Genomic DNA, 25,969 nt, shown 5'->3' on the forward strand with positions numbered 1-25,969 from the left:
GTTATTCACAGATTAGAAATTTTTAAATGCATATTTTAGAGTGAAGTTCTAATCTCTCCTAATTCAAGTTTTAATTTTATAAATTTTAGTTGTTTATTTTTCAATAATTTTCATCAATTTCATGTTTTAAAATTAAAGACAATTTTATTATTATTATTTATTATTATTATGTGTAATGTGTATATGTGTGGATGCATGTGCCTTGGGGTGTGTGTGTGTGTGTGTGTGTGTGTGTGTGTGTGTGTGAGGGTCAGAGGACAGTTTTGTGGAGTTCTCTCCTTCCACCTTTATATGGTTTTATATAAATATATATATATAACTTAGGTAGCCAGGCTTCAGCAAACATCTTTACTTGCTGAGCCATCTCACCTGCCCTAATTTGTTTTTCATTCAGTATTTTTTCAACAGATCTTTTAGGGTTCCATCTCACTGAACTTTGTTTTTTTCTTGGGATTTTTGTTTGCTGCCTTTGATTGTCTGCATGGGCACAGTTGTCTGTTTCGGTTGTGTATACCTTTCCCCTTCCCTTTGGTCCACATCTCTTAAGTTTTTTTTTTTTTTTTAAAGATTTATTTATTTATTATGTATACAGTGTTCTGTCTGCATATACACCTGCATGTCAGAAGAGGGCACCAGATCTCATTATGGATGGTTGTGAGCCACCATGTGGTTGCTGGGAATTGAACTCATGACCTCTGGAATAACAGCCAGTGCTCTTAACCTCTGAGCCATCTCTCCAGCCCAAGTTTTTAATTTTGTAAACTGTTGAATATGAAGTTTGCCCCTGCTAGGGAAAAGGAGCATTTTTTTTTTAAGTATATAAACTCATTTTGTAGCCCCGCTGAAGTACTCTGCACCTATGACATCTAAGTGAACTGAACATCTACACTAGTTATTGTAAAGTGAGAAGGTGCACAAGGTTTTCTTCTGTACATGGCTTTTCAAACCAGGAACATTAGTAGACACCCATCAAAGCTTTCACATCTGGGCGTGTTTGACAGTTGAGGGGTGATAGAGAATTGGCCCAGATTGGATGGGAAACTCCCCTTTATTGGCTCCTCACACATATGCCCTATCTGTCCATGGTACTATTTTCAGCTGTGCTTGACTCCTATAAAAACTTGGTTCTTGCGGGGGCAGAGCCAGGCGGATCTCTGAGTTTGAGGCTAGCCTGGTCTACATGGTGAGTTCCAGGCCAACTAGGCCTACATAGTGAAACACTATCTCAAAACAAAACAAAAGTAATCCTTTTATTTATTTTTGACGAGTTCATACTTATATACAATGTGTTTTGATTATATCCACCTCAACTCCCCTTTCTACTCTTCCCAGACACCTCCTAAGACAGTCCATTCCCCTTCCCTTCTTCTCCTTTTATTTAGTTTTGTATCCCCATTGAATCCAATTAGTGCTGCTTGATGGAGTGCTGACTGACCGTAGTGGCGTGTTCTTCTATAGCTACAGTGAGTTCATGTGTGCTGTGTCCGTGTCCTACCACAGCACTTCTCATCTAGCTCTTACAGTCTTCCCATTCCCTCTTATGATATTCCCCATGCCTTGAGGGAGGAGAAACCTGATAGAACTACCCCATCTAGGGCTGAGCACTTCCATTTTATAAAGGTAGTTACTAAGTTAGTATCAGGTAGTAATCTAAGAATAGTCCTGTGATATGAAAAGAATTTTAATTGCCAGTGGGGAGGCTGTGCTTCCTAGTATAGATCATCAGTTTGCTTCTGCTACTTGACTAGTAAAGATGGAGCTGCTTAATCTTTATGCTCTTCCTGTTGGCATAAAAAGAATGTGGTTCTAAACTAGTTTTTTTTAATTATATTATCTTAAAAATAAGCTTTATTCATTTTCTAAGACTTGACACATTGCTAGAATAGGGCAGAAAACTAGGTCTAGAGAACTGTCCATTTCTGTTTAATTTTTTCAGATACATACAGGAAGCAAGTTGACAGGATCAGCAGTTAGCCCTTCTTTGCTGTTTTCAGTGCTAGTTTTAGTTTGGGTTGTAGATTCTTCATGGTTCTTCTTTTGATTATACATAGGCTTTGGAGGCTGGGCCCCTCCTAAAGAGAATGAGAAGTATCTGCTTCAAATTGTGTGCAAGGTGTATTTACAAGTGTGTAACTGTTTTATACATGGGCACACTTGATGTTTGCTAGGCAAAGAGTATGCTGGGGTTGGGGGTAGCAAGGAAGGCTTGCTTATAAGTGTGTAACTGCTTCATGTTGTGCACTTCATGCTTGCTGGGCAGACACTCTATAGAATTTCCAGATCCAAAAAAAGTAGTTTCTGAAAGCCAGACTCTTAGGATTTCAGATATCCTTACCTTTGTTCTCTTCTGTTTCTTTTCCTTCTCCCTTCTCCATTTCCATGTATTTATATTTCAAAAGTATATTTATTTATATATGTGTATATGTTTGTATAGGCATGCATGTGGAGGTGAGAGGACAACTTGAGAGAGTCAGCTCCCTCCCTCTACTATGTAGGGCCTGGGGATTGAACTCAGGTCATCATAAGGCTTGGTGGCAAGTGCCTTTACCTACTGAGCCATCTCTCCATCCATTCATTCATCTATCTATTCTTTGTTTGAAAGTCCCATAGATACCCAAGTTAAATAATTATGGGAATAAAATTGCAAGTAATAAAAACCTTTGAGCATGTGTTAACAAACAGCATGCTCTTTTTAGTGAGGAAGGACCAGTTAAAACACAGTTAGACTGGACCATGTACTGCAGAAATATCCTATGAGATGGAAGAGAGTGGCTGTGTGATTCACTGGAAAGTGGAAGTTGGCATACCCAGAAGTGAAACCTAAGCCTCCTGGAAGAGTTTGGAAAATGCTGAGGGGAAAAACCTTGGGCTGTTGTCTTTGTGTTGCCAGTATTAGCACGGGACCTGGCAGTGGACCTGTGATACATGTGGGGTGGTAAACGGTGAGTTAGAATCCTGGATGACAGTCCTAAACTCATACTAGTAAAACTGACAGTGTAACCAGAAGGGTTTTCTCCACAATGCTGCTATGTTGTTATTTCCTAAACTTCTCTTTTCAGAGTTTATTCTCCGTATTTGGATTTAGGAAATCACTAGTTCAACACAGTTTTGATCACCTGCTAAGGTGTAAGCATTCTGCTAAGTAGGACATGGAGTGTGTCACAGTTTCTGCTGAAAGCCTTGCAGTCTTATTTGTGATGAAACCTACACCAGAAGCCCGAAGTAGTCTGAAAGGATGTCATAGGCTCAGTGTGCTAAAGATGATAATTGCCTGTGTGCTGGCAGAGATGATGGTCTGGAGGAGTAATGGAGGCAGGAGGCTAGATTCCCACTGCTGGTGGCAGTAGCATTTCAACAGTATTTATACTGTTTGAAACCTTTCTAAGAATAATTATCTTTTCTCTTTTATGAATCACTTCTCTTTTACAGTTTTAATTCATTTGTGCTACTAAACTTCCCCTATCTAACTAGAGTGCTAATTTTAAAAATAATTTATTATTTTTATTTTATGAGCATTGACTGGTGTATGTCTGTGTGAGGGTGTAGGATCTCCTGGAAGTCGAGTTACAGGCAGTTGTAAACTGCTATGTGGGTGCTGGGAATTGAGTCCTGGGTCCTCTAGAAGAGCAGCCAGTGCTCTTAACCTCTGAGCCATCTCTGTAACTCCTAGAGTGCTACTTTTTAACAATGTTAAATGTTTTCTACTAATATCCTCTTATTTTGTCCCTCGAAGTCCTTGTGGCTGGTGATGCCTGTTCTTGTTAAAGTGAGGCCACTTTGACTAACTATGATTTAACTGACGAATGATGATAGGTAGCTCTCATCCAAGAAGCAGCTTTCAGAGCATCAGGGCATACTTTGGCACAGAACTTGATTTTTTCAGTCCCTGGATTAGTTGGGTTCCGGGTGGTGACTATTTTGTTACCTGTGTCCCAGGTGGATCACACTTAATGATGATGGCCTTGTGTATCCTTGCCAAAGCTAGATGAACATGTGGCATTAGGGGTTGTGCCTCTGCACCATGTGTACCTCTTTCTTTCTTCCTTCCTTCCTTCCTTCCTTCCTTCCTTCCTTCCTTCCTTCCTTCCTTCCTTCCTTCCTTCCTTTCTTTCTTTCTTTCTTTCTTTCTTTCTTTCTTTTTATGACAGGGTTTCTCTGTGTAGCTTTGGAGCCTATCCTAAACTCAATCTGTAGACCAAGCTGGCCTTGAACTCACAGAAATCCTCCTGCCTTTGCCTCCCAAGTGCTGGGATTAAAGGCGTGCACCACCACAATGGCCTATTTTGTACCTATTTTTTTTCTTTTTATTATTATTATTATTATTATTATTATTTTACAACACCATTCAGTTCAACATAATAGCCACAGATTCCCCTGTTCTCCCCCTCTCGCCCACCCCTCCCCCCAGCCCACCCCCCATTCCCACCTCCTCCAGATCAAGGTCTCCCCCGAGGACCGGGGTTGACCTGGTAGACTCAGTCCAGGCTATTCTGTACCTATTTTAATTGAACCCTTTTTCCTGGTTGATTACCCTGGTCATCTGACTTCTTTACATTGTCAGTGAGCTTCATTTGTTCTTGCTGTCCTATACAGTCTGACATTGTCATTGAACCATCCACAAATACACTGAGCTGTAGTGTAATTTGACCTGTTGGAGTTTAGTCCTGTGAAGCATGATTTCTGTTGTCTTCATGGAAGAGGGGCTTGTAAACTGTTGAAAAAGTAACACGTCTTTATTAGTTCAGCATTGTGATTTGCAGGAGTGAGTCAAAGTCAGTGTCCAGTAAAACTTCTAGGCAGTGTGAATGTCCCATATTCTCACAGTAATCATCAGATGGATGTAGTATTTGGGCCTTGAAGTGTGGCTTAGTATGACAGACTGACCGACCTTTTTGTTGTTTTTGACTGTCTCAGTCCGGCTGGCCTCAAACTCTAGATTCTCCTACCTAGCCTCCAGGACACTACATTTCTAATATAGTCTACCATACTCAGCCCAAGAAACTATTTTAACCTGGGTAGTGCAGTGGCACTCTAGAGCTGTATGGTATGATGGTGCTGCTGGGAAGGAGGCAAAACATTTGCATGCTGTGTTTAATATGTGATATAATGATATGCTAAGCTTTCAGGTGCTCCCATTGTGTGTTCTTAGTTAAGAAACTCTTTTTTAAAACTTACAAAAAGTATATAAGGTAAAGGAGCAAGAAGAAATACTCTGGTGCTAGTAGGCATCTCCCAAAGCAAGTGTACTGACCGTCACAGTAGCCAGGGTCTCAAAGCTGTCTCCTCCTTGCTGCTCCATGAGTGGCTACACTGGAACATGAGAGAGTCTAGGAACAGTTCAGTTGTCTGTATTAGCATGCCATAAAGATACTGTGGGCTCGGAGGTGAGTGTTTGTCATGCAAACAGGAGAACTTTTCAAGACAGGGTTTCTCTGTGTAACAGCCCAGGCTGGCTATGAACTCACAGAGATCCACCTGCCTCTCCCTCCTGAGTGTTGGGACTAAAGGCGTGTGCCACCATGCTCAGCAAGATACTTAATTTTTAGGTGTTAAAAAATATCTAAAAGTTTATTACATGTTTGTTTGTGTGTGAGTGTACATATATGCATGTGTGCCACAATGCATGTGGAGGTTAGAGACAACTTGTAGGAGTCAATTCTCTTCATTTACCATGTGGGTTTCAGGGATGGAATTTAGATCTCCTGGCTTGGATGGCAAGTGCCTTTACCTACTTAGCCATCTTGTTGGCCCTAATGATATTTAATGAGACAGATGTAGTTGGCATTTGTGGCTGTTGTTTCTTTAAGTGGATTCACATTTTGGCTGGAATAATTTTACTTCTGCCTAAAGGACTTTTCATATTTCCTGTAGGGCAGGTTTATTGGGAATAAGTTCCTTCCGTTTTCACATGTCTGAAAAAGTCTATTTCACCTTGGCTGTGAAAGATAGCTCTGTAAGTACGGAGTACTAGGTTGATGGGTGCTTTGGTGTTTTAAGTCTTGCCCCATTACCTGCTCACTTACATTGTTTCCTACCAGAACAGGATGCTATGTACCTCTTTGCACACTTAATGTTTCTGTTTTACTCTGGTTGCTTTAGGATGTTTCTGTTGGTTACAGATGTATTTTATTGTGCTGAGTCATTCTCTTCATGTTTTATATGCTTGGAGTTGCTTGAATGTCTTGCTCATTTAATTTCTATCAATTTTGAAATTTAATTATTCAAATACATAGGTGTGTGTGTATTTGTGTGTGTGCACGTACATGTAAGTTTTTAGTATATGTAAGTGAATTTTTTTCCTCTCATTTTTGTCTCCTATTTTGAATAGTTGTCAGACATTGTAAATTTTATCTTCTTAGGTTCTGGTGATTTTGAATTCCTATAAATATCCTTGTTTTGTTCTGAAACCACAGTAAAGTTAACTGAAAGCAGTTTGGTTCTTTGGGGGTCTGTTAAGATTTGTTCGGGGATGGACATGGTTGCTGGTGCCCAGTTAGGAGATGGAGACTGGAAGATGAGTTCAAGGCCAGGCCATCCTGATCTACATGAGATCGTTTCAAGACATGACCCCTCCCCCCCAAAAAAACAAAAAACAAAAACAAAAACAAAAACAACAAACAGCAAAAGATTTGTTAGTCAGGACCAGATCAGTATTTAGACCATGTCTAATTCTTCCCAAATACAAAGACCAGACTTGCTGAGTTTGTGAGTTTCCTGGCCTGGCTGGAGGTACTGCTTGCTGCTGCTGAGGATCAGGTACTGACTCATCATCCTTTACAGGGATTCATCCTGTGCTGTGGGGGCCTCTGTGTCCATCAGAGCTGACAGAGTAACTATCTGCATGTGACAAGAAGGAAATACCACTCAGCATGACTCAGTAGCCAGTGTTGTTTCAAACATCTAGAGTCTGACACTGGACAGGTTATTGTAGGCATATTTAAGTACAGTACAATTTGGAGAAAAGGATCTGATGTGGTTTCAGTCATACAGATACTATAGAGGTCATTTAGACCATTAGCCACCCCCAGTCCTGGTTGTGGGAGTTTGGGGAGTCAGGTATGTCCTGGCCCTACAGATAGCACAGGGGTTACCGAGACAGGGCAGAGGGGGGAAGTGTCAAAGGACCCTTTCACAGGGGTCACATATCAGATGTTATGATTCATAATGGTAGCAAAATTACAGTTATAAAGTAGCAGTGAAATAATTTTATGATTGGGGAGTCACAGCTTTAGAATGGTTGAAAACCTCTGATCTAGGCTATTAGCCACCTCTATTCCATCGGCAAACAGGTTATACATTTTTCCCTTTGAAAAGACAACCCTGTGTGTTTAGCATTCCTGGTTTCCCTAATGCTTATCTGTGAGCAGAAGGACCTCTGTGCTCCCAGTCCTCCGATAGTTCCTTACTTAGGCACACCCATGGATACTCTGCTAAATACTCCAGGACAGACCTTGGCAAGTTTTTGATGTTTCTTTGTGCAGACCTTTCTCCAACTCTCTGAGTTCAAGCTGCCTGGATTCTCTCACTCTCCTTCAGCTGTTTCAAGTCCCTTCAGTCTTGGCTGGTTTTCACTGAGTAACTTGTCAGCTTGCTTCAAGTGGGCTAGGATTGAATGTGTTTATTGGTGATCTGTCTGATATCTTGCCTGGGAACCAAACATTTATTAAATGATTTATGGAAAATGTTTTAATTTTGAGAGACAGCTGGAAAATATCAGCTGATGAAAAGTGTAGAAGATCTTCGCTTTAACTTCATTACCTTTCATAGTTTAATAAAGGCAGTATAGTAGTGAGGATTTTTGAAAATAGCAAAACAGTAACACATATTGGTCTAATGGCTTAGTTATAGAATGGATTTAGAATTGTTTTCTATATATTTATTGTATAAGTTTTATTGACACCTGGGGAACTCAGGCATACGTCATTGTAAGGAATGTCCACTTTTCACTGAAAATCCTGCTCTGAGTCATGCTTGGTGGCTGAAGTTCATGAACATACTAGGCTCATCAATGCTGCTTCCCCTGTTTTCATTTCCTAGCAGGCTTCATAGCTAGACTCTGCATTAAAAAACCCAAACCCAAAAGATGAACAAAGAAACCCATTACTGGACATATTGAAAGTGTGTTTAGGGGAATGATATTAAGAAAGAATGTCACTGAGTCAGAAGTCCAGCTAGGAGAGGCCACAGCAGGTCTGACAGCATAGCCTGTGGTTGTAAGACAGGTCTGCTTCACCTCCAGTTTTATGAATCCCTGATTACCATCCTCAGTTTTAGCCATACTAAATACATAATAATGACCTGTGAATTTAAATTTAAAGGTTTTTTACCAACGTTTTGATGACACTGTTTAGCTGTTGTTTCCATTGTATTTAAGTGTGGACTAGTGATTTGCTGTAAACATTTTACTAGTCCAGTCTCTTGAGATAAGAATTGATCATTAGTGTCACTGGGCACAAGCAGAGATCACCCTTGTTTTCATTCCAGATGATACCAAAATTTTAAATTTACAGTGTCACTCAGTTTAAAATGCCAAATACTCTTGCACTGTTTCAAGTTACCAGATACATTTTAAAAGGAAGAACACCTTCCTTTTAAAAATCATCCTCACTGAGTAGTGGTGGCTCACACCAGTAATCCCAGCACTTGGGAGGCAGAGGCCAGGGGATCTCTGAGTTGAGGCCAGCCTGGTCTACAGAGTGAGTTTCAGGACAGCCAGGACTACACAGAGAAACCCTGTCTAGAAAAACCTAAATAAATAAATAATAAATATATAAAGATAAAAGTCGTCTCACAGCTTTGTGTCTATATGTGACTCATTCCTTTCTTTTTCATTTCTGTAGGTTCTGCCAGAGACTGACATTTGGCCTCAATGTGAAATGAAAGTTGAAAATTGCATCTCCATGTGTGTTGCTCTCATGGTGTTGATTCACTGGTCATGCCTGAAGAGGGAAATTGTGCTGTAGAGAGCTGACTGCTGCGCGGTCACTGCCTGTCCTCCATGTCCAGCTCCTCTCCCTTCTGCTGGAGTGAAATCCTCTCCGGATACCAACAGAACGTCCACTGTAGAAAATGCTTTGTGTTTTAAGAATGTCAGCAACCTAAGTTCATGCACCCTGTCTGTACAGTTGTTGTGGATGGTTTGCCATCTGAAAGCGCCTCAAGTTCTTATCCAGGCTTCGTGTCTGTTTCTGACATGTCTCTGCTTCATGCGTTGGGCCCAGTGCAAACCTGGCTGGGACAAGAGCTCGAGAAATGTGGCATTGATGCCATGATTTATTCGAGGTATATCCTCAGTCTTCTTCTGCATGACAGCTATGACTACGACCTTCAGGAACAGGTATTGATGTGTGTTAAGTGCTTTGTGACATTTGATGCTCTGTGTCTAGTTATGTTTTATTTTTGTGGTAAAATACTGCAACAGAAGTTTAAGGGAGAAAGTTTATTTGGCTCAGAAATCCAGATTATGGTTCATAATGGCAGGGTAGTCACAGTTGCAGGAGCTAAAGAGAACTGGTCTTATTATATCCAGTCAAGACCAGAGTGCAATGAATACATGCATGCTTGTGCTCTGCTTGCCCTCCATTCTCTACAGTCCAGGATGCTCTGCTCTAGGAATGATGCAGCCATAATTAAGATGGCTCTTCCCACATCAACTCAATCATGACAATCCCTCACACATTCTCAGAGGTGCCTTAATCTAGACAGTCCCTCACAGGTGTGCCTTTAGGCCTGCCTCTTAGGTATCAAGTACTAACTTGATATTTGTATATACTTTTATTAATTTTTGAGGTGGAGGGGCACATGTACCACAACATTCATGTGGAGATCAGATGACAACTTGTAGGAGTTGATTCTCGTTCTACCTTGAAGGTTCCAGGCATTGAACTCAGGTTGTCAGGTTTAACAGCAGGCACCTTTACCTGTTGAACCATCTCATCAACCCTGTATGTGTACATTCTTTTTTTTTTTTTTTTTCTGAGACAGGGTTTCTCTGTGTAGTTTTGGTGCCTGTCCTGGAACTTGCTCTGTAGACCAGGCTGGCCTTGAACTCACAGAGATCTGCCTAGCTCTGCCTCCTTAGTGCTGGGATTAAAGGTGTGAGCCACCACAGCCCAGTGTATGTGTACATTCTTAAGAATTAAAATTTTTTTATTTTATGCGTGTAAATGTTTTTTTTTTTTCCTTTGGTTTTCCGAGACAGGCTTTCTATGTGTAGCTTTGCGCCTTTCCTGGAACTCACTTGGTAGCCCAGGCTGGCCTCGAACTCACAGAGATCCTCCTGCCTCTGCCTCCCGAGTGCTGGGATTAAAGGCGTGCGTCACCACCGCCCGGCACGTGTAAATGTTTTGCTTTTGTGGATGGATGTGCACCATGTGTGTGCCGGTACCTATGGAGGTAAAAAACTTAGATCCCCAGTTGTAAGCCACCATGTGGTTACTGGGAACCAAACCTGGATTCTTGCCAAGAACAGCAAGTGCCCTTAACTGCTGAGCCATCTCTCCAGTCCCATGGGTGTACATTCTTAAGACTTCAAATACTCCAAGTCAGAAATAATCATTGTGTAGTATGAGGAATTTTTGAAAACTCCTATCAGTAACAAGATTGTAGTAGAATATCACTGGTGCAGTTGTTAACTTCATAGATTTTCCTTGTTTGCTTGCATTCTGACATGGACTTTGTGTCTCATCTACATTGGAAATACATTTATGACCTGCCACCTTTGGACACCACTACCCTGAATGTTGGTTTCTACTGTTAGGAAAGTTAGTCACATGTCTATTCTATTTCCTTCTGTTCCAAGATAAATACTGTATATATCTGAAAGAATGATATTAATCACAGTGCATAAGACAAATCAGTACCCTTAAAAGTACTGTCAAGCTCATAACTTTACCAGATGTCACTGTGTGTCACTTTCTAGAAATTGTAAAATAGACTCTTGAGAGGCACGTAAGATATTCTCTCTGCAAACACAGAATGGTCTTTCCAGAAATGAGGCAGTTTCTCATAGCTACTTCAATTCATGGGGGATGGGTTGTTTTCAGTAAGACTTCAACTTCTCATTTCTTAGAGTTGTTTATTAGGAGTCTCAATCTAGAAGATTTAGTCAACAGCAATATATTTCCTAAGGCAAAGTATTTATGTACCAAGTGCTATACGATGTACAGAGTAAAGTGTAAATGTAGTCAAAGAAGAGTGTATATACACATGACTCTTGACAGACGTGGTCAAGTGTTCTCTGGTTTCTTATTCATTGCAACAAGTTGGGATCAGGGATCAAAGAAACAGTGAGTCTCCACCCAAATTGGATCCTCCTTCCAGGTTCTGGTTTATTGCTTATAGACACAACAAATAAAAGCTGGGAAAAGTACACTATGTCTAGAGTTATGAGGAAGATCTATGTGCAAATAGACAGCCCTAAAGTACTATTTGAGGGGGCATTGTGTATGTGTATGTTCAAATGTGTGTGAGTACAAACATGCCTATGACATCAGATTATCTTCTTCAACTACTCTCCACTTTATTTATTGTGACAGTGCTATTGAACCTGGATTATGCCAATTCCAGCTAATCTGGTGAGCTGCCTCTGGGATTCTCTGTGTCTGCCTCCCAAGTGCTAAGATTATAGTTGGCTGCCATGCCTGGCCAGCTTCTTACATAGGTTGTAGGGATCCAAGTTCTGGTCCTCACACTTGTACAGCAAGTGCTTTGTCCATTGAGCATCTCTCCAGTCACCAAAAATACTTTTCTACTTAGCCCTGAAAAGGCAAAGGATACCTTGGCTTGTGTGTGTGTGTGTATGTGTGGTAGTGGTGGGGAACAACGATGAAGGTCAAATAAAAAAATGTCTTGTTTTTGTTCAATTTATTTTCATCATGTTTTATTTATGTGTATGTAGACACGTTTGTGCAGGTGCCCTTGGAGACATTTTAGATTCCCCTGAGCTAGAGATACAGGCAGTATGTGAGCCACTCAGTGTAGGTGACAGGAACCAAATTGGGATCCTCTTTGAGAGCAGCCAGTGCTCTTAACCCCTATCCTGCAGTTGTCAACCACCTGTGAAGGTGACAGAAACAAATGTGTATTTCAAATTAAAACTATCCACAATGCTGGAGAGATGGCTCAGTGGTTAAGAGCACCCACTGCTCTTCCAGAGGACCCAGGTTCAATTCCCAGCACCCACATGGAGTTCACAACGGTTTGTAACTCTAGTTCCAGGGGATCTGACACCTTCACACCAATGTACGTAAAATAAACTTAAATTATTTTAAAAAATCAAAACTAACCATCAGGTGTAGAATTACTTTGTAGGAGCATGTAATGTTAATGGAAAATGTTAAAAAAGGAGAAATGTATGTGAGGAATGTGCAAGTCAGAGCAACATCAGTACTAATGCTGATGGCATGAGCTTGGGTCCATATTCTGCCCAGGACACCAAAAGGACTTATTTTTCTTTTTGAGACTTATTCTTCTTTAGGTAGCCTAGGCTGACCTTGAGCTCACTGTATAACCAAGGATGACCTTGAACTTTGGTTCTCCTACTTCTATCTTACAAGTCCTAGGTTTACAATTGTGCACCACCATACCCAGTTTGTGTTATGCTAGTAATTGAACCCAGGATTTCCTGCATGCTAGGCAAATTCTCAACCAACTGAATCACATCTGTAGCTCCTTTGTTTACATTTAAAAAAGTTATTTTTAATCATGTGTGAGTGTGTGTTTGCATCGTGAGTATGGATGCCTGAAGAGGTTAGAGACATCAGATCCTCTGGAATTGGAGTTATATGTGGGTGCTAGGAATAGAGCCCATGTCCTTTGGAAGAGCAGTAATGGGCTTTTAATCTCATTGAACCATTTCTCCAGCCTGTTTACTTTTTTTTTGAATGTGTTAAAAAATATTTTTGTGTTGGGCGGTGGTGACTCATGCCTTTGATCCCAGCACTCCTTTAATCCCAGCATGCCTTTAATCCCAGTAAGCCTTTAATCCCAGTTCTCGGGAGGCAGAGCCAGGTCGATCTCTGTGAATTCTAGGCCAGCATGGTCTATAGAGCGAGATCCAGGACAGGCACCAAAACTACACAGAGAAACTCTGTTTCAAAAAACAAAACAAAACAAAATTGTGGGATAAATAAATATTTGATGATAAATACTGCATTTTTAAGATTCAGTTTCTATTTTCTACTTAGATGTTATAGCATAATACATGCCTAACACAGTATTGGGCACAAAGACAACTAAGGATGGGTCCCTAAAAGGCATTTGACAGTTTGCATAGCAACAAAACACTGGGTTAGGCAGTTTGGAGACAGGGACACCAGGGGCCCATGCATGGGCTGGGGAATGTTACAAGTGATGGAGCTGTGAGCTGAGAGCAAGCAAGAGAAGATTCGGAAGAACCTGATATGCTGTGGATTTGTAGTTTAATAATAGAGACAAGAAACGAGCATTCTGTCAGCCAGCAGTGCAGGGCTACATGGTAGTGGGGATGCAAACTTCGGGCTGCTGAAGTCAGGGAGCTACTGAGGAGACACCCACTGTTAGGGGAAGATGTAGAGGGTAGAAGTGAGTTAGCTGCTGTGAAAATCCATTTGTTTGTTTGGAGTTTCCTGTTTCTACTAGCTGCAGGTATTCTAAGCAGTGGGTTAGTGGATTATCTAGAAGAGGTTAGTGGATTATCTTAGATTCTGCCATAGTTTCCATTCAGAAGTGCCCAAAAGTCCAGCCTGAACTGGCTTGAGGGGAAGTCACCCAGCTGCACGTCCAGAAGTAGGGCTGGCCCTTGCTTGGTTTGATTCCAAGCTTCCATGTCCCTGGGGCTTCTCCTCTGCTTCTTTGGCTGCCTCCTCCTTTCAACTTGGGTTTGTTTGTTTGTTTGTGTGGTTTTTTTTTGAGACAGAGTTTCTATGTGTAGTTTTGGAGCCTGTCCTGGATCTCGCTTTTGTAGACCAGGCTGGCCTCAAGCTCACAGAGATCCGCCTGGCTCAGCCTCCCGAGTACTGGGATTAAAGGTGTGTAGCACCGCCACCCGGCTCAACTTGGTTTTGACCTAGCTCCTTGTAGAGGCAGAGGGTGTGCCTCTCTTGAGCAGATCCTTGAAGACAAGCCCTGCTACTTTGCTTTCAGCCACTGAGGGCCTGAAGTGAGGCAAAGGTATGAAGAAGCAGGAACTATTTCAAGAATGGGGGTAAATGTTCTTGTCCCTGGCTGCTGCTCCATTGCACTTATTCTTCTTCCTGTTCTGCTTCTCAGACAGTAGGAGGTAAGAAGCTTCCCATTGCTATGCTCTCCTACCATGTTTTCTACCTTGACACGTAGTGTAAAAACAGTGAAATCAGCTGGGCAGTGGTGGCATACACCTTTAATCCCAGCACTAAGGCAGAACTCAGTTTGATGTCAGCCTGGCTTACAGAGCGAGTTCCAGGACAGCCAGGGCCACACACACAAACACTATCTCGAAAGAAATAAAACCAGCCCACCATGATCTGAAATCTCTCAAACTGTGAGCCAAAATAATCTTTCCCCTTTTCAGGTCTTGCCTCAGGGGTGTGTGTGTGTGTGTGTGTGTGTGTGTGTGTGTGTGTGTGTGTGTGTGTGTGTGTGTGTAATTTGTCACGGCAACAGAAAACTCACTGATGCATACTTATTATCTTTTTATCATCTATGCTCCACTAAAAGTCGACTGGTTGGCACTGAATAAGATCAAGTATATTTTTTTCAAAGCCCTAATCTAGAAGGCAGAACACAGTTATCAAGTATCAAAAGCAGATGAGGCAGAAGAGCTCCCCAGGCAACCGTTTATTTATTAGCAGCTGCTTTTCTAGACACCCTGGTGAGGTGACATAAGGTTAGGGCTTTGATTGACTTCTTCATGCTGTCTTCTATCAAAAAGGAGATTGGGACCTGGAGGAAGAAAAAGAACATGGTATTCTAAAATACAGCTGGTATCACTGCTGTCTGCTGCTAAGCACCCACCCCTGCCTCCCACATCTTGTTAACAACCTCCTGAAGAACAGAAGCCCAGTGAGTCTGAATGAGGCTACGTTCCCCTCTCCCCAGCTCATACACTACACCCACTTCAGGCCCTCGGTAGCTGAAAGCAAAGTGGCAGGGCTCGCTTTCAAGGATCTGCTCAGAGAGGCCTGAGACCAGTCAGAAACGAACACTCCATGGCTCTGCATGGTATGTGAGAACTTGATGCCCAGTATCACTCCCCTCTACCCCTACGAGGAGCTAGGTCAAAACCAAGTTGAAAGGAGGAGGCAGCCAGAGAAGCAGAGGAGAAGGCCCGAGGACATGGAAGCTTGGAATCAAACCAAGCAAGGGCCAGCCCTACTTCTGGACATGCAGCTGGGTGACTTCCCCTCAAGCCAGTTCAGCATGAACTCAGTAGTGGGGGACATTTATATTCAGTACAAAATACAAGTGTTTTGTGTCTTTTTATACTATACTGTTTTAAAAATCTGATGATTAGTTCAGTGATTTTAATAAAATGTTAGTTAATACTTATAATACATACTGTACAGAACAGAAAAGTACAGAGTGGGAGATCTCCTGAAATAAGTGGAAAGAATAGAATGCAAAAGGTATATATAATGTGCTATATTTTTTATGTAGCTTTTGTTACAGGTTTTTTATTTCCCAATGAGTTGAACCTAAAACTCAGAGGGTAAATAGCTCTGTGTGCCTATAATGCAGTGAAATTTTTGACAGATATTTGGGACATAAATCATAGTAAACTGCTTCATGTGCTTCTACAGCACACCAGTGTAGTAACAGGCAGCCATCAAGAAAAGATTCAAGCCGGGTGGTGGCGCACACCTTTAATCCCAGCACTCGGGAGGCAGAGGCAGCCGGATCTCTTTGAGTTCGAGGCCAGCCTGGTCTACAAAGTGAGCTCCAAGAAAGGCACAAAACTACAGAGAGAAACCCTGTCTCGAAAAACAAAAAACAAAAAACAAAAAAACAAAAAATAGAAAAGATTCAGTTTTGTAAATCTGGCTTTCTGGTTAATGCCAGAATTTGATAGTATCTGTGTGAGGACATTATCAAAGATAAAATACATAAGGTCTTTCTATGAGTGACCATTAACAGGACAGTTCAGAAGAAAAACCATTCAGACTGGAAAGAAGTAAAACTACCTCTAGTCAAATATGACATAATCTTATTGAAAAGAGATGCCTGTTAAAGGATGAATATCCATATTGGGGGGAGGACAATAGTTGGTGCTAGGGATACATTTCAGTAGTAGAGCATTTGCCTAGTTTGTGGAGGTCCTGGGTTCATCCTCAGTACTATAAAAACAACAAGAAAATGGAGAGGAAGAAGTGTAGCAGGGGAGGGTGCCCTGAAGGAATGAAGACAGTTCCATGTACAATAGTTTCAAAAACAAAATGATAGGAGTACATTTAGCAGAAGTGTGAGACTTCTGTATGAAAGTGATAAATGTGCAAAAACCTCAAAACCTGAATAAATGGGAAAATGTGTTCATGATGAACAAACTCAGTATGATTTAAATGGCAGTACTTCCCAGACTGATCTGGAGACTCGCCAGTCATCATCAGAACCCCAGCCACCTTTATATTGCAAAGATTGACATGCTGATCCTGAAATTTATATGAGAAACTCATGGGACACACAGTAGCCCCAAATTCAACAAACAAAATGATAGCAACTTCAGAGGACTTACTTCCCAATTTCAGATTTTCCTACAAGGCTCTGATAAGACAGTTTAGTCCTGGCTTATGACTAGGAGTCAAAGTCAGTGAGCTGGAACCAAGGTCCAGAAATTAACCCTTTCATCTATGGTCAGATGGTTTCCAACAATGTAGGAAGAACAGTCTTTCAGCGAATGGTCCTGGGCCCCTGGGTACTAAACGGAGAATTAAGCTATGTTCATTTCAGCAGCACATATAATACAATTGGAACAATGCAGGGATTAGCATGACCCCTACACAGGAATGGCATGCAAATGCACAAAACATTCTATGTTTTTATGATACAAAAATAAAGAATGAAGCTTAACTTCTGCATCCTACTATATTGAAAAGTTAATTCACAATGGACCAGACACTTGAATATAAGGGCTAAAAACTTGGGCTAGGCAGTGGTTGCTTAGATATGAGGCAAAAGAATAAGAATCCAGATTGTATGTAAATTAATAAGACCTTACTACAAGTAAAAATCTTTGGCATTTCAGGTAACACCATCATGGAGGTGAAGAGGCAAGTCATATTCTGAAAGATGTGCAGGCAGTTGGGTTAGGAGCTCTTGCATCTCAGCACTGAGAAAGGCTCCATGCTACATTTGTCACAGACAGTATGGAGATGACATTCAGTCCACAGGTAGGGGCTTAGCATCAGTTGTTCTTAGAGGGTGGGTACAGTAGAGAATACAAGACAGTTACAGATGCTGGTGGCGTGCTGATGTGATTGTATAGCAGCTGCTTTGGAAAACAGTCTAGTAATTCTTCAGATATTAAACACAGTTCAAATGTGGTCCAGCACATCCGTCTGTTCATCCATCTTCTATCTATACCAAGAGCATTGAAAATTGGTGTCAATGCCAGGACTTGTATTTGAGTGTCCGTAGCAGTGTGGCTGCTAGCCAAAAGATAGAAATAACTCAAACATCTATCTGTGGCTAAATGGGTAAATAAAACACACTTCGCCTATACAGTTTGTATTAATTTGTTCATAAACAGGAATGAAACACTGATCCATGTTATTACAGCATGGATGAGTGTTGGAGACATGCTAAGTGGAAGACTAAACCCAAAGAGCAGGCATCACATAACTCCGTTGTTAGCATCTGCATAGGCAGGGCTATGTATGAAGGAAAGTACTCATAGGCACAGAGTTCCTTTTTAGGTTGAAGGGAGTGTTTAAAGTTAAATAGTGATACCTGTTATGTAGCCTTGTGGATACACAAAAACAAAACAAAAACCTAAATGATGTTAAAAGTAAAGGGTAGTATGTACAACCCTGGTTCCATTCCTAACACCAAAATTAAACAAAAGTTTTCTCTGTGTAGCTTTGGAGCCTGTCCTGGATCTCGATCTGTAGACCAGACTGGCCTTGAACTCACAGAGATCCACCTGGCTCTGCCTCCTGAGTGCTGGGATTAAAGGCATGTGCCACTACCACCCAGCCAAAAGTTTTACAATGTGTGAATTATGTCAGTGTTAACACCTAACCTTAAGAGGTGGTGTGCGTGATGTGTGTGGGTGTGTACTTAGATTTATTATTTATTTATTTGTGTATGTTTGGAGGCAAGCATGCCACAGTGTATGTGTGGAAACCAGAGAACAACTTGCAGAAGTTGGTTGTCCTTCCATGTTGTGGGTCCCAGGTATCTAACTCAGTCTGTCATGTTTACCAGCAAGTTTCTTTACCTGATGAACCATGTCACTGGTGCTATTTTTGTTTCTGAGACAGTCTCACTATATAGTCCTAGCTGGCCTGAAGCTCATGATCCTCCTGCCTCAGCTTCCTAAGTACTGAGATTACAGATTCATGCCATGATACCTGGCTTCTAAGATGGCATATCCTATGTGTATCTTGCCAGATTTGTGTCTTTCTGGAAAGGAAAAAAACTCACTTTAACAACTGAATATTTGTGATTAATTTGTCTTGTTTTCCTTCAGTGGTCTTATTATTTTATGCAGGCTGGCCTGGAACTTCTGGGCTCAATTCATCCTCCTGCCTCAGCCTTTGAATATGTGGACCACAGCCCTTCATGACTGTGTCTGGCTTGGCTTGTTGGTTCTCATAGATAGGAAATGCTAACTTTGAACTCTAATCAGTCAAATGTTACCCTCCTCCCAAAGAATTAGTCATCTTTGGTGGAGAGATGGAATCTAGGACCTCTGTTCTAGAGCCCTGCAGCTACGGCCCCAGCCTACAAAGCCCATTCTCAGTAGTATAGATATATGGCACAGACTCATTACTGAATTAGATTTCAAATTTCACCAGTAAAAGATTTAGAAATATTTCTTTTTCGCTACATTATTTCCTTAAATTATCTATTCTTTTGACCTTCAACTATTTTTAGTCAGACTCTTTACAGAGCATATTTCTATGCCTTGTAAAACCCACTGTTTCTTCTGCATAATTTGCCCTCTCAAGTGGCCAGACTTCTAGTCAGTGTGTAACAGTGTGCATTAGTGACCATTCCTCCTTGGAAGCCTTTATTTATCTCCCAGACCAAGAATAGAACATGCCTCTTCAGCATCTCCTTGGTGATTGCCATCCCAGAATGGTTGGCTCACTTCTTCCTGCTAGACTGCACATCTCCAACAATTGGAGATTATGTTGTATTCTGTGTTGCAACCTAATGCCAAAGGGAAAACCCACTGGTAAGAGGATGGCTCTTTCTCCATGTACACATAAAGACCTGCCAGGCAGGAAACCTGAGGCTGTTACCAGGTACCAGGTTCAGGTAGAGATCCACAGGTTGCCTCTTATTTATCTGTCAACTTCCAAGCTTTGAGTGTAAAGCTATTTTTTTTTTAATCTTTGAGTATGATTCTTAAGACAGTATAAATGATAAAAATCTTGTTTTATTTCTTGGGATCATATTCATAGCATTTTATTTTTTTATTTTTTTATTTTTCGAGACAGGGTTTCTCTTTGTAGCTTTGCGCCTTTCCTGGAACTCGCTTTTGTAGACCAGGCTGGCCTCGAACTCACAGATATCCGCCTGCCTCTGCCTCCCGAGTGCTGGGATTAAAGGCGTGCGCCACCGCCACCCGGCAGCATTTCTTATCAGATGTTTGAGTGTGTGTGTATGTGTGTAAAATAAGCTCATACTGTAATTAACTGCTATATTATCATAGTGTTCCATGCCAGTCCACTTCAAATTCCTTTAGTCGCTGTCCTGTCCCGTGTTTGCATGAATCATGACTTATTTATCCATGTTCTCCTATTTAATATTTAGTTTGTCTCTCCTTGTTTGCCATTATTGACAGTGATATAGTCACCATAGCTTTGCTAAATCTTTTACATTACTGATTATTTTCTCAGGAATTCCCAGAAGTAGACTTACTGGATTAAAAGTACATGCTTAAGATGTTTGCATAATGACATATACTGTCAAATTGTGCTTCAGAAAGACTGTATGTCCTTGTGAGCTTGCAGTTTACACAGACTGCTGAGTGCATGTCACCTCTGCTGAGCTGTAATAGATTTCAGGGTCTGGATGCTCATTAAGAGGGAGTCTAATCACAGCCCAGATAGAACTAAGCTCCATCCATTTCTTTTTTTTGCAAGTGACCCTCCTGCATGCCCCCCCCCCAATTTTTTGTTGTATGTGTATGGATGTTTTCCTGCATGTATGTCTGTGTACCACATGCTTCCCGGTGCCCACAGAAGCCAGAAGAAGGTAATGGATCACCTGGGAGTGGAGTTACAGAGAGTTGTGAGATGTCTTGTGGGTGCTGGGAATCAAACCCCGGTCCTCCAGAAAAGCAACCAATGCTGTTAACCACTGGGTCATCTTTCCATCCTCACATTTTTTTTTTCCTTAAATATAGTGTGAACCACAGGAGCTTAGAGCATTTTCTCTGTCTTGAAGAAGCTTTGAGTCAACACTGTTAAGGTTCTGCAGAATACAGTCTGTCTCCAGAAGATATCACAGATAAGAAGTGTTGGGTCTCAGATGTAGTCCACCTAAACACAGTCAATAAATGGAAACTGATCATTCTCATTTGACCAACAGCATTGTTTGTTTTTTTGTTTTTGAAATGGAAATAATATTGTAGCTAGAGTTTTCCTGCCTTGCCCACAGTCAGGACAAATCTTTGTCACCCGCCAGTCCCACAGCCACTCAGACCCAACCAATTAAACACAGAGACTTATACTGCTTACAAACTGTATGGCCATGGCAGGCTTCTTGCTAACTGTTCTTATATCTTAAATTAATCCATTCCCATAAATCTATACCTTGCCACGTGGCTCGTGGCTTACCGGTGTCTTCACATGCGGCTTGTCATGGTGGTGGCTGGCAGTTTCTCTCTGCCTCAGCCTTCCCAGAATTCTCTCTCCTTGTCCCACCTACTTCCTGCCTGGCCACTGGCCAATCAGTGTTTTATTTATTGACTAATCAGAGCAATTTGACATACAGACCGTCCCACAGCATAATATCACTTACCCAAAAAATTAGTTTAGTTCTAAAAACATGGCCAGCAAATGACTATTACAGGTTCTGAGTGTGAGGAGCACACAGGAGCCATCTGCTTCCACTCATTTTGTCAGCATAAGAATCATTTCTGTGTTTTGGATCAAAGTGAAGATTGGGTTGGCATATGATGGTTTGCATTTTGCTCTTAAAAAGATGGTTGAAATTTATAGTTGTGGTTCTTTTCCTTCTATATCCCATGTCCTTCATTTGCTTTTCTTTATCTCCTTAGTCCAGTGCCCTTCTGAATAGTAACTTCTTTCATTCAGTCATTATCTGCCCTGTCTAGTCTTTTTGTATCTTGTCTTTCTACTGTTTTCATCACTTTATCAAATGAAAGACTTGGCAAGCAAAACAGACTAGCAAAGTGATGGAAAATAATTCCATAAGTTTCTGCTTTAGGGAAAGAGTTAAGTAAACTTACATTGGGTTATTGTATAGCCAAAGAATTTGTAAAGTGGGTAATGGTCCAATAAAAAATTGTGTACTGACTTTATAAGTACGCTTTAAAAGCACATGAGAAAACTAACTGAGGCACACTCAGTTTTTCCTGAGTGGCAGTACAGTGGCTGATGTCCCCCTCCCACCTTCTTGCTTTTGAAATTGTCTTTAGATTTTTTTTTTTTTCTTTTTGGAGCTGAGGACTGAATCCAGGGCCTTGCACTTGCTAGGCAAGCACTCTACCACTGAGCTAAATCCCCAAACCATTTTTTTTTTTTTTCCAAGACAGGGTTTCTCTGTGTAGCTTTGTGCCTTTCCTGGATCTCACTCTGTAGACCAGGCTGGCCTTGAACTCACAGAGATCCAGCTGCCTCTGTCTCCCAAGTGCTGGGATTAAAGGCGTGAGCTGCCGCCGCTGCTACCATCACCCGTCTTTAGATTTTTTGTACTGGCATATATAAGCCAGAGAAAATAAACTGGCAAACCCTGTAAAATGCTTTATAACTATTGGATGTTCTTTAGACAGTAAGGTAGAGAAATAGGATTTAACCATTTAACTGATAAGCTGTAAGACCTTACCATAGCCTGAATAGTCAGTCACTGAAAAGCAGAAACTGTAGGAGACATTTAGTGTATAGTACATAGTTTATATTGCGTTTTAGTTACATTACTGTTTATGCACAAGCACGAGTTGACTTGTTTGCAAGTTGGCATGTCTTACCACTGCAAGTAGTCAGGTTCTTGAGAAGATGAATAATCTAAGCAGACTCCAGGGAGCGCTGGGTTCTAAGGTGCTCATCTTGAGTATTTGGTAGGAAATGTATGTGTAAGCAGTTGTGTGCAGGGCTCCTTAAACTGATTCTCCAGTCTTAAGTCATCTAACCTGGTGCAATCTCATTGCAGGAGAATGACATCTTGGGCTGGGAGAAAGGAGCTTATAAGAAATGGGGAAGGAGTAAAAAGAAGTGCTCAGATCTAACGCTAGAGGAGATGAAAAAGCAAGCTGCCGTCCAGTGTCTGCGCTCTGCTTCTGATGAAGTAAGTTTATGCTTTCTTATGCTTAGGGGGAGCAGTGGGGCACTCTTAGACATTTATACAACAATGATGACAAAAACAACCTGGAAATAAACTTCATCTCACTCTTGAGAGGTGGACAGTTTTACTTTATAAACTTTTTCATGTCTTGGGATTTTATTTTGTTTGCTTTGTTTTTGTTTTTTGTTTGTTTTTGAGACAGGATCCCACTATGTAGTCCTGGTTGGTGTGGAATTTAATATGTAGACCAGGCTGGCTTTAAATTCACAGAGATTTGCCTTTCTCTGCTTCCTGAATACTGGGATTAAAGGCATAGCCACCATACATGGCCTTACATTTTGTTTTATAAAATATATTTTTGCGTGTAGCACTCTAATTAATGAATACACATGTTATTTTCAACTTAGGTCCTTGAGGGTGCTCGGTGAGAGCTCTGCTACTGAGCTATATCCCAACCCTGTGTCTTTAAAAAAGAAAAGAAACTTCATCCTGTTGTTATTTTTAAATTGCTTTTCATCAAATAATATTCCAACAGCATAGTGGTCCCTGCTAGATAGTTGACTTACCATTGATTTCTGTCCTGATATCTGGAATACTGTGTAAATGGTGCCTTATGTTGTATGTATGCTTATTTTGGATATTTTCCTAGAAGTGAGCTAGTACTTCTTATGCCTTAAGTATCATGTTTGTTTATGATTCAGATATTTTTTGTTTTCTTTTTTTAGATAATTAGCTTATTTTTAAGCTCTTTATATAAAATACATTGTACATTAAATTTGCTTTAGAAAGTGAACATCTGTTTAAATAAATACTATCAATTCTTTCTTTGTCACCCACTCTTATGACAAAATCTCTGAAATTATAACTACTTGAAATGGTTTTGTGGTGAGATGGTACAGTTTTTAAACACCGTTACAATTGAAGGTTGAATTGAGAGAGTTCCAACCTCCAGGCTTCCTTCCTGAACCAAGGGTCCTATGCTGTGATAGCCAGTTTGCTTCATCTGTGATCTGTGGCGTTTACTCATCTGGCTGCATCTGTCGAAGGTGCCTTTTAATACTTACTTGCTCCATGTTAGTCCTTGTCTTAGTCCATAAGTCCTCTCACCCCACCTCCCACTATGTCCTCAGCCAACTCACAGTTGTCTGTGAAACCTGCTTTCCTGGCTGGGTAGCACCATACTTGTGCATCATCCTATGTCACAACCTGTAACCCTGGATTTGGATTGTTAATTTGACTATGCTCTTTGGAGCCAAGAATAGTTGGTCAGTCAGGCAGTCCGTCATTCTGTCCGTCCGTTTCTCTCTCTCTCTCTCTCTCTCTCTCTCTCTCTCTCTCTCTCCCTCCCTCCCTCCCTCCCTCCCTCCCTCCCTCCCTCCCTCCCTCCCTCCCTCCCTCCCTCCCTCCCTCCCTCCCTCCCTCCCTCTCTCTCTCTCTCTCTCTCTCTCTCTCTCTCTCTCTCTCTCTTTACTTTGGAATGCCTATCAGGCTGAGTTCTGAATATAGATACCATTGAATTTCTTTAGAACTAGATAGAATATTCAGTGTTTAGAACCCCTCCTGTCATGGGAATCCTTTTCCTAGCTCTTTTTCTCTCCTCCATCCCTCTGACTTTTTATTTTTTATTTTTATTTTTTTGGTTTTTCGAGATAGGGTTTCTTGGTGTAGCTTTGCACCTTTCCTGGATCTCACTTGGTAGCCCAGGCTGGCCTCGAACTCACAGAGATCTGCCTGCCTCTCTCTGCCTCCCTTTGACTTTTTAACTCCAAATTGCCCAAAGTTGCTGCTCATACACCACATCCACTGAGGACAGGAATTTAAAAGCTGCTTCTTTGGGTAGTTCTAGTTACGTCTCTGCTGTAACCAGGGTACCGGCAGAAGCATCTTTAGGAAGGAAGTATTTATTTTGGTTTAGGGCTTTGGGGATTCCAGTCCATCACGGTGGCAAAGGCATGGTGTGGAGTAGAATGTCTGGGGTCAGGAGTACTTGAGGCTTGGTTGTTAGGTTTTTTTTGGTTTTTCGAGACAGGGTTTTTCTGTGTAGTTTTGGTACCTGTCCTGGAACTCACTCTGTAGACCAGGCTGGCCTCAAACTCACAGAGATCCTCCTGCCTCTCCCTCCCGAGTACTGGGATTAAAGGCGTGCACCACCACCACCACCACCACCACCACCACCACCACCACCACCACCACCACCACCACCACCACCACCACCACCTCCTGGCGGTTAGTTAGTTTTTGGAGGATCGGTGTGCAGAGAGCTAGAGCAGAGGTTTGGCCAGTCTAGAAGCCTTCAAAGGCCTGCTCTTAGGCACCGTATTCCAAAAGTTCCATAAATTTGTAAAGTAGTATTGCTAGCCAGGGAAGTGTGTTCACACATATGAGCCCCTGAGGCACTTTCCAGATGCAGTCCATAATATATGGGTCTCTATCGTAGGTACCATTGCGTTACTTAAAGCAAGAACATCAGTCATCTAGTTTAAGAAAAATAGAGTATATATAGGCATGGGATATAGGAATGTCTCACTGAAGCTGTGGGCTTAAAGTGTAAAGGCCCCAGGAGGGCCCTGAACTAGGAACTGTAATGAACAAATGAGGCTATTGCCTCCAGTGACCTAAAGTCGTCCATTGCCTTTCTCCCCACTTGGGGGTCTTTCCTTTCTTTGTGAATTCCAGCTTTCTGCTTTAGCATAAATGTGGTAAAGAATGGCCTTTCCTGCCCCAGCTCAGCATTATGCTGCAGTATCCATTGCTGGTCACTACAAAAAGAATCCTATAGGCTGTGCACGTGTCCACCCCTACTGTGATGAAGTGTGGTGATGGACAGACAGCAGAAAAAGATGGTGTGATTAAACGGTCACAGAAGTGGATTGATAAAGTGAATGGAGCTTGTAAAGGAATTGTTGAGCATTTCAAAAGTGTAAAGTGTCTGTCTGGATGCTTTCTTTACGTGGTGAGAAGTGAGACCACAACCATTAAGTCCAGGAACTAAGAACACTCAGAGCTTCAGTGCTGTCCCAACCAACCCTGTCTGGAGCCTGGCCTTCTGTTCCTAGATACATGGATGGATATATGGATGGGTGTTGTATTGCAAACTTGGGACTGGCTATAAGACACGATTCTGCCACAGATACATTTATTGCTTTAAACCACAGAGGAGGCACAAAAAAACCAACCAAACAAATAAATTTCTGCAGGGAACCATGACCACACCTAACAGTGACTTTGAAATCTCCAAAAAGATGATGGGATCCTATAACGATGATTCCACATGGACTGTGATAAAGCCATTATGCTGATTAACACGATGGAAAGATCT

General features: G+C 41.5%; 1 protein-coding gene and 1 non-coding gene across 8 annotated transcripts in view; both read left to right on the forward strand.

Annotated features, from left to right (window-relative positions):
• Kiaa0232 (KIAA0232 ortholog) overlaps window positions 1-25,969 on the forward strand; it is a 68,063-nt gene that overhangs the window by 13,666 nt on the left and 28,428 nt on the right. For all 7 annotated transcript variants that reach the window (XM_076545692.1, XM_076545696.1, XM_076545693.1 and 4 more), the window contains exons 2-3: window positions 8,841-9,337; window positions 22,519-22,653. In XM_076545692.1, coding sequence (XP_076401807.1) covers window positions 9,107-9,337; window positions 22,519-22,653 — 366 coding nt within the window. In that variant the 5' untranslated portion in view covers window positions 8,841-9,106. The remainder of the gene's footprint in view (window positions 1-8,840; window positions 9,338-22,518; window positions 22,654-25,969) is intronic.
• Window positions 16,892-16,993, forward strand: LOC121821016 (U6 spliceosomal RNA). Its single transcript, XR_006061725.1, has one exon. It is a non-coding gene; the product is annotated as a U6 spliceosomal RNA (small nuclear RNA).

This window comes from Peromyscus maniculatus, chromosome 10 (assembly GCF_049852395.1).
Source record: "Peromyscus maniculatus bairdii isolate BWxNUB_F1_BW_parent chromosome 10, HU_Pman_BW_mat_3.1, whole genome shotgun sequence".
Classification (NCBI taxonomy): Eukaryota; Metazoa; Chordata; class Mammalia; order Rodentia; family Cricetidae; genus Peromyscus; species Peromyscus maniculatus.